Source organism: Euprymna scolopes, chromosome 16 (genome assembly GCF_053919585.1).
Source record: "Euprymna scolopes isolate OS-2025 chromosome 16, ASM5391958v1, whole genome shotgun sequence".
NCBI lineage: Eukaryota > Metazoa > Mollusca > Cephalopoda > Sepiida > Sepiolidae > Euprymna > Euprymna scolopes.
Window position 1 is genome coordinate 21,551,912 of NC_136497.1, and position 16,189 is coordinate 21,568,100.

General features: G+C 35.1%; 1 protein-coding gene across 1 annotated transcript; it reads left to right on the top strand.

Annotated features, from left to right (window-relative positions):
• The first annotated feature begins 7,609 nt into the window (after positions 1 to 7,609).
• On the top strand, positions 7,610 to 8,191 carry LOC145296312 (uncharacterized). The gene has a single exon (XM_080142512.1). The coding sequence runs from the start codon at positions 7,610 to 7,612 to the stop codon at positions 8,189 to 8,191; it is 582 nt and encodes a 193-aa protein (XP_079998638.1).
• The last annotated feature ends 7,998 nt before the right edge of the window (positions 8,192 to 16,189 follow it).

Here is a 16,189-nt window from a genome sequence, read left to right on the forward strand (position 1 = left end):
CAGGAGGAAATACGGGGGGGGAGCGGTCTTGATCACACAGGGTAGAATTAGCTACAAAGTTCCTGGCAAAGAGTTTGGCTTTGTCCAATGCTAACGATAGAGCACACGCTTCTGTTCAGGACCCTGTTTGTTATTTTCCAAAATTGGTGCGAACCAAACCACTGCTCAACTACTTTAGACTTAACAGACTGAGTATACAGCTCTTTCCAGTTCTTTATTACTCTTTTACAGTGATTGTTGGCAGTCATGAGAGCGACTTTATTTTCCGTACATCTATTACGTTGTAAACAATGGAAATGTGATTTCTATGCGCAATGGCAGCAGCACATTCTGGAGAGAACAACGACTGGCTGATAGATTTTTGCTAGAATTTGTTTTGAAGGATATGAAGCGGTCTAGAACTACAATTAACCATTCCGTCAGGTTTAATACTATAGAGGACGCATTCTTTTTAAACATGGACCGCAGAGGTAAATTTGATATAAATGTACGGAAGCTATCCTAGTCAGCCATAGAGTATCGATATACTATACGAAGGCGAGCTACGTCTGAGGACTTATTAAATTCTGAGAAAATACTAACCGTCCGTGTCGGGTACACCGGTGGGTTCGGGAACAATCTGATTTCGATCATAAGCAATGGAGAAATCGTAACAAAACCGCCCTTCATCACCTGTCTTTTTGAGTGGTCTAACCATTCCACATTGTGAACATTGAAGTCTCCATAAACGTGAATGTTAGCCGAAGGATGAGTAGACAGGGTGTGGTCAATTTTCTCAGATATGATCTTAAAGATAGCAAAATAAGTTTGGTATATATGGGGTGGTGGACTAGTGCTTGTAGTGCTTGATTGATTAAGGACGCTAAGATTTTTGTGGAAAGAGGGAGTAGGCGAATGGGCGATAAGTTAGTGAATCAGTTCTTTCCTCAGAATTCTTGAATACTGATGTTACAGAAGCAATTTTCCAGCAGTTAGGGAAGCAAGATTCAGTAAGGTATTTGTTAAAGAGCTTGAAGGGAACCGGGAAACTCGATGGAGTACTTTTCTAATAGTATAGCATGGTTGAGATCCATCTCACACGCCATCCTGACATTATAACAACCTTAACATCTCGAACACCAGAAGGGATGTTTTTAAATCATTGAGTTTGCTTTCCGTCCGCAAAGCGACATTTGGAAGGGAGTGATTTCTGAATCTAAAGTGGAGTTAGAGGCAAACCGACGGGCTAACATAGCAGCCTTTTCGATTGCTGTGCAAACAACCACATGGTTTTTATATAGTCTGTAAATTGTTGATTGCCCATTATTTGCTATACTGTTATCGCATTTTCCAGAAATCGCGAGTTCCTAATTTCTGCGACTCAATGTGTTTTGTCGTGGTTTTGGCATGCCTTTACTTGGCTGTGGCTATTTCACTCTTAAAATTATTTCTAGATTCTATATACTTTTGTCTATTTGTACTGCATTTATGTCAGATAAGTCTGCGGAATGCAGTTGCCTTAGATGAATGGCAGTTGCACAAACAAAATTAGTGATTGGGGAAAGTGGGGTTTGCTCTAAAACTACCGTAAGAAAACGTGTGTTTCAATTGCTGTTTTGAACCATTAAGTAGACTTTTCTGCACACTGTTCAACAGGAATAGAAAAGATAGAGAAATCGCATATTAGCCTCAGGAAAAGATTCTCGAGACTGGATTTATGCTGTCGTTTTGGGGGCGAGGACAACTACATTTTCTATTATGAGAATGGCTCTACACTCAAAAATCATAATTTAAGAATAATAGAGACATGTATATTGGTTAATTAGCGAACACTCGGATCATGATACTAAATAGTAGGTTCACTATTGTTTTCTTCCAGAGTGCATCCTCATATTAAACTCATCTTATGATTCACATCTTACTGCCCTGGAATACACATTAATAAAATGATTTTTCGGCTTCACTTTTTATAGAAACCAAGGAATTCTTTCCATATTTTTATTTTAGCGACCAGTTCGGAAGAAATTCGATCTTTTAGTTTGAATTAGCTCTTATTTGGTTCGAAACTAAGAGGCCATTCTCCTAGATATTACATCCTACTTCAGGAAGAAGGGTTATTCCAGTCGCCAGTTTCCTGATGCAAAAAACTCTATCGAAATCAATATGCGACCCAACGGGTCATATGTTTTCAATGCGTATATAAATACGCATATATCTTGTATACTTGTACATACATTCGAAAAGAAAACTGTTATTTTACATGTGTTTTTATTTTTGTGTAAATTTGTCTTTTTACACTTAAATATATATTTACAAATTCACTTCAACTTCAAGAAATTGGCTTATGTCCACAGATTCATTCTCCCAATATTAAAGCAGTTTGAACACTTGACATTTTGGGCGGTAAAAGAGAAGCCATTTTTAGTTTCACCAGGTTGACAATGTTTTCGTCAGCTGATTCTGAAGTGGACTTACAAGCAAAGCTAACACTCGAAACCAACGCCTGCCTATCCTTAATTCCTGGACAGGTTCTCAATCTGACCTCTTGACACGCCTAACTTTACCTGGACAATTTGAATGGTCATGCAATCTCTAAAGTTATGGACCCAGTCAAGGTTTGCGTTTTTCGTTTATTTATTTTTTATTCATTTACAAGAAAAATTATTAAAAAATCTCAGAGTAATCGTTTTTTTTTAATTCTTTCATCTTCATTTGGTCCCTTACATTGTTTACGAAGCATTCAGCTTATAAATAGATGCATCTTTTCAGATCGGCAGCAGACGCACCACAAGACTTCATTAACTACATCTCGTTCTCAGGTTGACAGGTAAGAATTTCTTTAACTTTTACGTCATTTTATAAGTGACAGCAGGTGAAATTGGAATTAATTGGTAAAAATCAATAATTAGATTTGTTTTAACTTAATCTATATATTTATAACAGTGAGAACGTGTGTGAGGATACTTCTCAACCTATATGCTCAACAAATGTTTTAGCTATATACTTGATATTTGGTATATAGGGTATTCAAACATGTGGAAAAAAATTTAATCGGTGTTCATCCGAAAAAAAAAGGCTGCTAAGGGGTCAAAATTGAAAATTCGGTACTTGGATTATTATCTGTTTATCAACTGTTTCACGAATGCGCATGCGTGAATTGTTCACTTGAGAGATTCATTATGTTAAGAATAAGTAGGTTTGAAAACACTTTTAAAAGATCGTATCAAGCTGTCCTAATGGTTATCGTGCTTGACTTTAGGGTCCTTAGGGTTTAGTTATGATCTCAGCTTGAGTATTTATTTTACTTACAATAAGTGAACTGTTTAGAAAAAACATAATACTCGCATGCAAATGTTTCAGTTTCTGTATGAATTAAAATATAATATTTATGCGTATTTTACGACCGGGCAACGCCAGGGGGCATGCTAGTATTAAATAATTTACGACTCCAGTGTGTTAATTTTTTAACGATTTAATATCATTTGACATTGGGAAGATATGAAGTCTTGCTTCCCATCTTCTCGCTTACAAAATAGGAGTCTGAATAATTTGTATTGGGTATTAGAAGAGACTTTCGCTGTTGCCCGAGAACGAGTAGTAATGATGTTATCTCTAATACAAAGGGCGAAAATAAATGTTACAATTTTTTTTCGGTTTTTGCTGAGCCCTTCTGTCTAAAATGAAATAAACCATTTCAAATAAATTCTGAAGATATATAAATATTCAAGTATTACGAAAGAAAAACAGCCAAATTTGTTCACAATATTTTAAAAAACTGCAAACATTAATCAAAAGTAACCCTTCGAGAGTATTCAAAATGTAATCAGCTATTTTTTATTTTTTTATTATTTAAAATAAATTCTGAAACTATAATACAAAGGACGAACATCTGTATCCATGCATGTCTCGCTAAAAATTAAAAATTATTCAACAAACTCCTATGAAGTTGGTATTTTTTCTGTAATCTGGCCTTTTATATCATTTAATGTTATAAAAAAAATAAACATTTTAATATTATCGTATTTTACGACCTACTAAGTTGGGGGTGTACCCTGCTAGTTGAATAATAATTATGATTATTGGGTCGCTCGTAAATACTTACCTGATAAATGTTGTGCGCAATCTTGTTACAGAGCCTTGTTATAAATAAAATCAAGTAAAACTTTGTTTACTTTTTATGTATGCCCAGCGCGAATACTGGTTCTACGATATAATTGTAATACACCCTGATACAAAATAAATACAACCGTTGGATTTTGTGTCTAGTTCAGATTCGATCGACTGTGATCGACGTACGCACTAATACCATTAAGAAAGGTAATTCACCCTACATATAATTAAAATGTTTATTTTTATTCGATAGTTTGCATTAAGTATGTATTTCCTCCTTTCGTTGATTAATCTTTAAAATATGCCGTTGAGCAGATGGGAAAAACCGGTCCGAACTCCAAGATATCGAATGTTATTTCCATCTCTAATCGCTGCAAAGCGTTCACAACTTATAGCACATAAATAAAATATATCAATATATTTTCTACCGATACAAAATCACTTTTTATGTGTAGAACACATTACCACTGGATTGATTCCATTGTGGGGTACAACACGGTGGGTTTCAAATCCAATATTCACAAATACTTGTTATAAAGTGCTTTCATAAGTAATCACATTTTGTGCATTCCCTTCTATTATTTTGAAGCCTCTCATAATATTCTTTATCATTAAACTCGCAATCTGCTCAATTCATTAATACTTATCTCTAAGTGACTCTGATAAATGGTGGCACATTAAATAATAAATAATTTTAAGTCCCGGGCACCGTCAGATTCACCTGCTAGTCAATTAAATAAATTAATCGTATTCAATTTTTCATAAACTATTTGATATTTATAGTTAATTTCAAACAGGATACTTCTAGAAATCAAAATCCAAACGTTGTTATTAAAAAAATATTTAATTTATTTAATTGACTAGCAGGTGAACCTGACGGTGCCCGGGACTGTAAAACTAGGATATAATCACGGTGACACACCGATTCTCGTTAGATAACCGAAGTTAAGCAACGTTGAGTTTAATCAGTGTAAGATAGGTGATGATTTGGGAATACCAGGTGCTGTATGTGGAGGACTCTCGACACCTCCTTGCAACAACTGCAAAAATTGAGCGAAATATATTTGCTATTGGGGATTGCTTGGGAATTTAATATTCTTTTGATACCTGTGTGCGTGATTTTTTATTGAAAAAGACATATCGTATCCCTTTGCACCCACTCCATAACACTAAATGCCTCCGCCGATCCTGAGAGCCGATGGCATAGGGAAGCAAAGGTTCCTCAATTTTCCCACCCTACCTCTTCTAAACCGATATTATTTGATTCCAGTAGCAAGAGAAGTTTTTTACAAGGAAGTCACATCTTATCAAGGCCCAAAGGTCCCTCAAGGATAAGGGTTAATGAATGTAAGGTGGTAGTTTAGTAATCGTTAATGGTGTAGATTGGGTAGTATTTGGATTATTCAAGGGGACGGCTCAACAAGAACTTGTTTACATTAGACTTGAAGTCTACCATATTGTAATCGGCTGAGAAGCAGGCCAGTAGAACAGTGTTCCATATGCGGGTAGTTCGAGGAAAGAAGCTTTATTAATGGAATTTGCGTTTAGATTTAGGCACAGATAGAGAGTGGGGAAAACTTTTTATAGTGATTGTTGCTAGTTGAGTGTTTTTTGTGAATGTTTGGCAAGAGAGGGCCATAGGTTGGAGCACTTGCCATGAAAATACCGATAAAGTAAAGACAAACCCTCAACTTCTCTGCTGTGGAGAAGAGGTTGCAGGGAAAAGAAAAGTGCATCACCTACTGAGTTTCGAAGCCGGTTTTAAAATCTATCAAGGCAAGATAGGAGTGTCGAGCAGCTCCTGCCTGGATGTGACAGCAGTATTTCATTTCAGGACAAATACAAGCGATGAAAAAATCTGACTTTATCTTAAAGAGTTGCATAGACTAGTTGTTCAATACATGCTTGGGAGACTAGTCTATTCTACTATTTACTTCATAGTTAGAGGAGAAATATATGGAATCATACCCAAAGCTATTTGAGAAAATGGTGCAGTAGCCCGAACTCGAACTCAGCACATCGAACAAAGAATCCATGACTGTAAATTTACACCATGTCATTTTCATCAAATGTGACGTCATAGCGGGATTGGATTAAGAAACGGCAAAGAAAAGCCGAGAGAAAAAGCACGTGTCTACGTTGGAGGAAAGAAAGCACGTGTCGATACTAAAAACGGTAGTTCTTTAACCACGTGGCAGCACGACAGGAACTTTTTAGCAAGATGCAACCCAAACTTTTAACAAGATTTTCAGACGGCCGTATACAGAGGAACGAATTACACACATAACAGCTGGTTATAACAGCAGACTAAACAAGTAATTGACTATATTGTCGCTGGCTTGGAAAATACGTTTCAGTCGGCTTGGTGTGGAAACGACCAGTAATGAATGCATTTTCTTTCAATTGAAAAAACTCGTATTGAATTTCTTTCCTTTGTTTCTATGTGTAACTTTCATACACAACGTCAACATTAACGTGTAACTACCACGTTATCATATTCACGTTTTCCGATAAGGCCGAATGATGCATACAACATTGATTTAAAAAGTGGAGGCGTAAATAAAGTGATTTTAAGCTCCTCGAAGTACACCCATCGTTCATCGTTTTTATTTTTGCACATGATCTGCTCCAACATCTGAACTCGTTATTAACGTTTTTCTTTATCTTATTGTACTTTTTAATTTAAAAATTACCAATAAAATAATAACATCGTCCTTTTTGTCCGTAAAGCGCGAACGCTGGCCGAGTTATGATATTTTGCACACTTTGATCAAAACGAGAATGAGTAATGTACTTCAGGATGTATATCATTATTAGATTGTACCTCCCAACCAGTGGAAGTAGTTCGGGAACAAGGAAACGAACAGCAGCTATAGGGAGATTACAGTGGTTAACGAAACAGACCTACAACTTAAGTGTGCCAAATTCGATTCCAGTTCATTCCGCAGAAAAACTTTCAATTATAGATGTTGGCAACCTTCACGTGGTCCCTTCCGTCTTTCTAGAAAGAATTCTAACTTGAAGGATATTGGTGAAATGAATGCCAACAATAATCAGTTGATTCATACGAAATTAGTGATGCTCAACAACAACAACAACAACAACAACACCTTTATTTACAGACATTTTTCAAATATTAATCTAACGCATAAAACATTTAAAAAATCAATATATCACAACGTTTTATTATTGTGGTTTTAAAATACATTCTATTAATACGAATTAAAGCTTTTAGATGAGACTTTTTTAGATGAATCTAAACGCTGACAAAGCGGGATCGAATGAAGAAACGGCAAAGAAAAGCCGAGATAAAATAGAAACAAACACAAAATTTTAAGCCAATATGAAAATTAGTTTTTATTTATTTTGTAACAGGATTGCACATTTACTTTTCTTATACTTTGCTTATAGGTTTAGAAGTGGAAGCATAAATATTTAAATTAATGCCTAAATAAATAATACAAATAAATTAATTAACTCATTATTTCTTTTTATATTTCAGAAATTCGTGAAATCCAACATGAATTCCATCAGTTTCGCAATTATCCTCGCACTTGTCATGGTTGGAGTCCACGGTCAATTTTATGGAGCGGGCCCTTTCCACAGTGCAGTTCATAGGGAAGTAGGTGGCGCGGCTGCCCATCATGACGCCTATGGCGCCCATGCCGAGTCTGCTGCTCACGGTCTCCTCGATGCTCATCATGCTGAACACCATGACAGAGAACACGACCTCGCTGACGGTTATGGATTGCACGAACATGACGAGGAACATCACGGACTTGCCGATGGCCTACATCAAGAATATGCTGCCCACGCTGCCCGCGGACAACACGCTGTGCATGACGGTGCCCGACATTATCATGCTGCCCTGGCTGCTTCCAATGCTGGACATGGTGGATACGGGTACCTGCCTTCTGGTTATGGCTTGGCTGGACATGGACTGTACGGACACGGTTTCGCTGGACACGGATTAGCTGGACATGGATTGCTTGGACATGGTTTCGCTGGTCATGGATTCGCTGGACATGGTCTGGGAGCTCCTGGTTTTCACGGCGGTTTTGGTCATGGCCATTTGGGCCATGGTTTTTATGGACATTTTTAATGAATCACGGTTAAATAAAATCACTCACATTTTAAATCTATTTTGAGCTCAATAAATTCCATTATTAAAACCTATTATATTGTGTTTATTATTTTTGTATATGTTCTATTTTTTAGCATAATTGGGAAAATACAGAAATATTTTTATTTTAACGTAAAAAGTACGGTAGTATTATGTAATTTTGTATTATGTTTTTTTTTTTTGTATTATGTTTTTTTTTTGTGTGGTAGTGCATAATCGGCACATCAGGTATGCAATAAATTAAACAATATTAATTATGGAACGGATGAAGTTATTTAGGTTTATTTTTGTAAACGAGCAAAGAAAGTTCCTAAAAATTCGTCACACTTGTTGCTGTACACGTATAGAATTCGTATGTTTAAACGCATTTAAACTCTGACAATGTGTCATCTATCGTCTGTTAACCACCAGCGGATATCTTTTATGATATTTTTTTTTTAAATAATGTAATTCCTATTTTAGTCTTGTAAATAACTAAAATGTTATTAATGCTACGTTTGTGATTTTGTAAAACAAAAATAAAGATCACGAATTATTCTAGGAATCGTCGAAAGTGCGTCAACATTATTTCAGGTGCAAATAAAAGTATTATCGAGGACATTCCTTCATTCTCTGACTACAATAGAATCGACATGTAAAAAGTTTGAGAAGTAGACGTAGCGTCTGTGTAGTAGATGCAAGCTATAAATAAAGAATACGAATTAGGTGTTAGCCTTTAAAGTGTTTCCAAAGATAGTAGTATTATCTGCATATATGTCGAAAAAAGAATGTAATTTGGGAGGTCATTGGCGACGATAAGGAAGAGAGTTGGGTCCAAGATGGATCCTTGAGGCACGCCATCGTTGATACTTTGAGCGTTGGACTTCTTCCCATCAACAACTATTATCGGAGACAAATGATTCCATGGTTGAGAAGACATTTCCAGGTATTCCATAGCTGGAAATCATGTGAAGGAAACTTTAATGCTAATCTGTATTAAATGCCTTTGATATGTTAAGAGCTATTGCTCTAGTGAAGAAATTATGGTCAGTACATCAACTTTGGATTTTACTGAACAGAACCATATTGCTTGCTAGTAAGAAAAACGGAAGTTATATCAATATAAAGTTCAGTTTTCATTCTTATTTACATTAATATTAAAACTTACTTTTTCTATATAAATGTGATCAAAGCGAACTTCATAATATACTCAGTCATGGATATGCAAGCGACTTCATAATGTTACATGATAAGGGCTGTCCCTTTTTCATGTAAGTATAAAAAAAAGAGAGATTTAATTAAAATGAAAATGAAATAGCATAGACGAAATTCGAACCTCGTAATTTAGGTTTAGAAATAGATTACGAGAGAGAATTAGAAAATGGAATGTAAAACAAACCATTGCTAAGCTTAGAGATAAAATAGTTTCAAGAAAAGAATGTGCATTGTCAATTCTGTTATGAAAATTCAATTGAAGAATGCAACTATAAGATAATTTAATAAACATGTTTTTAACATATTGGAAAAATAGGTTACTGGAAATATAGGTTAAAATTCCTTTTGTAAACAAAGGAAAAAGTTTTGGATACGCATTTCCAGAACACGTGAAAGAAGACACATGTTTTAACATGTGTATGACGTCATGGAAAATGGGAAGTTCTCGATATAGTTAGAAACTTTAGAGTTAAGCAAGGAGAAAATGAGGGAGAGTCAGGAGAGAGAGTCTGAGGACGACAGACTGCAGTCCAGACATGGGATTCGAACGTCTAGAAGCGAGACGGTCACCTTTGAAACTTAGAATGTGAAACTTGAATTCTTGACTATGAAAACCACGACCGGTCGGGAGAAGAAATAAACCCATCATGTGTTTTTATAAACGTCGTCTTTGTGTTGTAATTCTACCAAAAGGTAAAGTGAAAATTGTCATAATATGTCTTGTATATCCTGTGTTTTAAAATGTCTTTGCATACACAATATGAACACTAAGACTGTCTCAACACTACCTCCTCACTCAAAGAGCTTCTACACTTCTAAGTATGAACATTTTATATATATGAATCTCTTCATAACACGAACACAGAACGCAACATCCCTCTTAATAAGCCTCTCAACAACATCTCTCTCAATAAGACTCTCTAAGACTCACTTTTAATAAGACTGCGCTTTTAAAAAGTCCTAACAACAAAACGAACAATAACAAACAACAAGAATAACAAAAACAATAATAATAATAATAAGACTATTATATAACAATAAAGATTAACTAATTTGTATATTCCTTTAAAAACGAACTTTTATTAATTATTTATTCGTTTGTATTGTTTCAGTTCTAGTTATGCATATTTTCTACATTGCATCACTGCGTCGCTTTTAAGATGAAAATTAAATAGCATATATATATATATATATATATATATATATATATATATATATATATATATATATATATATATATATATATATATATACTAGAAAAAGTACCCGTCGTTGACTGGGTTCAAAAACATTCTACACAAAATGGACTCTGATTTATGAAAGTATGATAGGTTATTAAAAGGAAGGGTTGTAAAAAAATAGCTTTGAATTTGAGGATATCAATACCTAAGCAAAATATGATGAAAGTAAAAATAAAATAGATAAAACCCATAATTTATTATACCATACCTGTTCACACTGAAACACTTATCACAATATTCTGTGGATCTATATTAAAAAAAAACTTGTTAAACTTTGTGACATATTTCCATTCTATGGAGGTCAGGCGCGAACGAACACCCCATAATTTTATTATACCATATTTCTTAAAACTGAGACATAATTATCAAAGTATACTTACGCAGATAGATATGAAAAGTCTTTATTAAAGTCTGTGCCTATTTCCATTCTATGGAGGCCAGGCGCGAATGAAGACCCCACAATTTTACTGTACCATCTCTATTTAAGTTAAAACATACTTATCAAAGTATTATTATGTACATCTATATCAAAAACACTTGTAAACATTTTTTTTTAATTTTTTATTTCCATACTTTGTGGACCAGGCGCGTACGCAGACCCCACAATTTTAATGAATCATCATTATGCCAGATCAAACATACCCATTCCTGTGTCTCGATACATCTTCTATCATTATATGTGATCAGTTTTCTATAATAGTCAACCATATAGAAGCCTATTCGTTCAGCTTTATATATATATAGGAGCCTAGACGTTCAGCTTTATATATATATATAGATAGATAGATAGATAGATAGATAGATAGATATATGAATCGGTGGTCGTGCAAGTGTGATTTCTGAAACGTGTTGTCTGTTACTCTTCACTGACAGCAATATCTGATATGTGTATGGCAAAATAAATACCTTTTTCTTTCACCAAGAAAAGTTGTGTCGAATTTACATTTTTTTCTTTACGACCGTGTCTGTATACAACGTGTTGAGTCTGTTAGAGAAAAATAGACGACTATGTTACCTAAGTTTATTTGAAAAACGTTAGACTTTTGCTATTTAAATTTTTTATAACGAGCTTTTTAATATACTCAGACATGAATATGCAAGCTAAATCATAAAGGGTAACTAATTTGCATATTCCTTTGAAAAACAAACTTTTATTAAGGAATTAATTTTTATGGTTTCGTATTGAATGATCGGTTTCATTTAACTATTACGCTCGGTTCTATTTATGCATATTTTCTATATTGTGCATAACTTCGTAGCATTTAGCATGAATACGTTCTAGCATAAACACACACATACACACACACATATATATCTACATATATATGCACATACATGCACACACGCACACACACACATATATATATATATATATATATATATACATATATGTATTCAAGTGTTTACGTAATAATAATTCAAGTGTTTGCGTAATAATAATTTTATAAAATCACTAGTTCCTTCTTTGATAAGACAGGAGCGCGTTCGAAATGAATGTTTTTGTTTAGAACACAATTGAACCATGATACTTGTCTTTTCATTTTAAACTTTAAGTGAAACCATTATTTACAGATAATTTTATAAAATCAACAGTAGATTCTGTACAGTGCAATGTAGACTGCAATGTATTGTGAACTAAGTCACTATGGGGAGGCATGTGCGTTCCACCAGATACATTGCTGGGGTGGGTCTCTAACAAGATTTGATTTTTGTTTTTTTTTTATGGGAAATTTCACCGACTTTAATGAAAATAAAAGTGTGATATGGTGGAACATTTGTTGATGCTTATTCAATCCCGGACACCGTCGGATTTCTCCACTAGTAATCAATAGTGAATTAGCTTTATAATAATAAATACAAACTCTGCATGAATTAAAATACAATATCTATGCGTATTTTACGACTGGGTAATAAAATAATATATAATTATTACTAGCAGGCTGCCTATAACAATAATTTAATTAATGTCAAACACAAAATACGAGCTCACACTTCAGTAATAACTAAAACATTTTTGTGCGAGTCTATTGCAATAGACATCTCATAATTTCTTGCTTCCTGGTCATATTTTTTCTGAATATGAGGTTTACCTCGAAAATTCCAAGAACATAACACCATTAATATTAGCCCATTCTGTTGGTAAATAAATAGTTAATCGAAAATTATTGAACTTTTTCAATATTGTCATTTATTTTTTGCACCTTGTTTTATATCTAACGGTGTTTTTCTATCAAACGCAACTCTTTACACATTACATACAATGCTTCAAGCAAAGTATAGCATTCTTGTGATTTTGAATTTAGTCACGTGATTACTACGGCCAGGAATTTTACTCCATTCTCAAATGAAGAAAGACATTATTAATGAGTATATTGAACTTATTTAAGCTCCGATTTAAAAATATTCTGAATATGTAGCCATATATTTGTAAAGATAACACACACACACATATATATGTATTTATTGCCGTTTTATCCGCTTAGTTACACATGTTTCGATTATCGAATCGTATCAACGATCCGATAATTTCATCAGACTTTACAGAAATAATTATTATTATTAGGAAAAAGATATTAGAAAAAGCACAAAAAAGAGGAAAAAGAATTTTAATTAGACATCAGCAGCAGTTAAGTTTTAAGAAACATTGGAAGGTGATAAAGGGCGAGGGGGTTATAATATTAAACCAGATACGGATAGGAATAGAAGGAGGGGGAGAGAGAGAAAGGGTGGAAAAGAAGGACGTGAGATGAGTAAAACTTTGAAAGCAGATGTATGGGGAGAGAACGCGAGGGATAAGAAATAAAAGAGAAGGAGAGAGACAATCAGTTAATATTGTAGCGCTAACTTGTGGACTGGGGATAGACATAACGGTTAGTCATTGAATACATGTCATATGGAGTTTGACACGTTAAATATCTATGCGGTTTGGGGGACGTTGTTTGTAATAACTAACAAATAACACTCAAAGTAAGCTTATGTAAGCTGTATGTGTGGAAAGACCCGGATGTTATTTAGTTTCCCCGCCGTTCAAGGGACGTCACTCTGTTCAAACATGTTTCGCATACTTAATATCCTTTCACCCATAGTTCAGAATTTCGTGCTTGTTTATGTGACATTTTTTTACGTGCTTTGCTTTGATCTTAGTTCTCCCACCTCATCTAATAGTTTCTCTTACTGGAGTCGTATGCTTGGTATCCTCCATTCCACTTGTCATTTCTTTTTAAGGAATCAACTTCCCTGGGATACTTGCATCCGAGATCCGTGGGACGACCCAGTATGTGTCCAGGCTTGTTCTTTCACTTTTTGAAACTCTATCCGAATTTTGCTCGGTCCATTTTTTACATGGTTCACATGTCACCTTACCACTGTCCCCAACTCTAGTTCAATTTCATATGACACGAGACTTGTTCGTCTCTTGACTACACCTTTTTCCCATCTTGTTCCTTTATAGACATTTTTTGCAAAGACTAATTCGCCTTCTCTAAATTCTCGTATAGTCAAATATATGTCATGATATTTTTTTTATTGGCGTTTTTTCATGCACTCCCTCACTGTAGTTTCCTGGGGAATGATCCAATCCAAACCCGTGTTTATTTTCCGATTCATTAATAATTCCGCTGCTGATACGCAGGTGACCGTTTGTGGTGTGGAGCTATAAGACCACAAGAAACGGCTTAGTTTTGAATATATGGAGCTTTTCTCATGACACATTTATCTCATGTCTTCCTTGAAAATTCGCACATATCTTTCCCCCAATCGCCAATCTTTCACGAGAAACACCCGTCTGTCTGAAACCACTGTCAATAATTTTCCCCACTTTTTATCTGTGCCTAAATCCAAACGTAGATTCCATGAGCAGAACTTTTTTCTCAGAAGTGCACGATTGTGGAACTCTCTTCCGTTCGCCTGTTTCCCACCTGAATACAACTTGGATGTCTTCAAATCCAACATAAAAAAACTCCTGACAAACCGCCCCCTTAAGTAAGACACTCTATCAAATCTCCAATACTAATGATTACTACAATACTATCTCATTGATTACTGTACACGCAATAACCCTTATCCCTGAGTGGCCTCCGGGCCTTGATAAGTGGTAACCCTCATGTAAAAAAAAGAACAAAAAGAAAAGTTTTTTTTACAGATAATGCGCCCGTTTATGTTGGTGAAGAATCCCAAGCGTTTAAGACTAGAAAAGGAACCAAACATATCAGAGCAACTTTTTCCCCTTTGGTCACATTTTAGATCACACTAACTTCTGACTTTGTTCTATTGGGTTCGAAGTCAGCAATTATTAGGATGTATTTCATGAATAACATGTTTAGTACACTGTTCAATTCAGCATGACACACTTTACAAAATCAAATCTTCATACACAAAAGCAAGCTGACTAATTTTTTGTTTGGGAATTTGACTGATTTGAAAGATTGGCGAGGGAGGACGATAGACTGGAGTTCAGACGAGCACCTGCCATGGAAATAACGATAAAACAAGGACAGGCTCGCAACGTCTCTTCTGTGGGAGAGAGGCTGCAGGGAAGAGAAAAGGGCATCCCCCACCAAACCACGAAGTCTATTTTGTACTCTGTCAAGGCAGGATAGGCTGTTTTTAGCAGCTCCTGCCCAGGTGTGGCAGCAGTACTCCATCCTTGGACGTACTTGGCTTTTATACAGATAGATAATTGCATCAGTAGTGAGATATCTTCTGGAGAGGTAGAAGGATCCCACCATTTTCTCAGCGTCCCTAGCAACAGATTTTGTGTTCCATTTCAGATCAGGAATAAATGTCAAACCCAGAAGCTTGTCAAAATATGGAGCCTCCCTAAGACGAGACCCACCCATTTCAATTGATGCCAGATGGGGATCAGAGCGTTGATGATGTAAAGATAGAAGCTTGGTTTTGGATGCATTAAAAGTGACCAGCCACCTCTTCCCCCATTGGTAACATATGAGTTGCAAAACATCTTTGTAGGTTTTCAGAGTGGTATTTGTAGTTGCTGCGTTTAATATATAAACGTCTATGTGCTGAAAAAAAAGAATACTATTTAATTCCAAATAATTTGGTTAAAAAAAAGGGTGACTTTGATTGACTGAAATAGGACATATCGACAATACACTTAACAGAAGATAACTCCTGAGAGAAAAGTTGGTGGTAGGCGAGTGATATTTGAAAAGAAATTGGCGGCAAGAAAGGAGGATGATGGAAGAACAAGTAGGAAATAATATGTTTGGCTTCATCGCCGTGATTGTATTGTGCACGAGTGGAAAGTTTCGTTCACCATCAAAGCTTAACCTACATAAACTTTGATAGTAATCAAACGTGCAAGTTAAATATTTGAGTATTTGAAAATTAATTTCTCGTATGTACGGTCGATGGGCATTTTCCCGCATAGCTAACAAAATAAAAAAAAAGTGATGAAAAAATAATATAATAAATAAATGTTACGAAAAGCAAGCTAAGTTCCTCTTCTACCTACCTGGATAGATTCTTTGCGTTTTAACTTATTTTAAAGTGTTTATATTTAAAATTACATCTGTCAACGAGC

Coding starts and splice junctions, on each gene's coding strand:
- LOC145296312 (XM_080142512.1), top strand. CDS start 7,610: ATGAATTCCATCAGTTTCGCAATTATCCTCGCACTTGTCATGGTTGGA.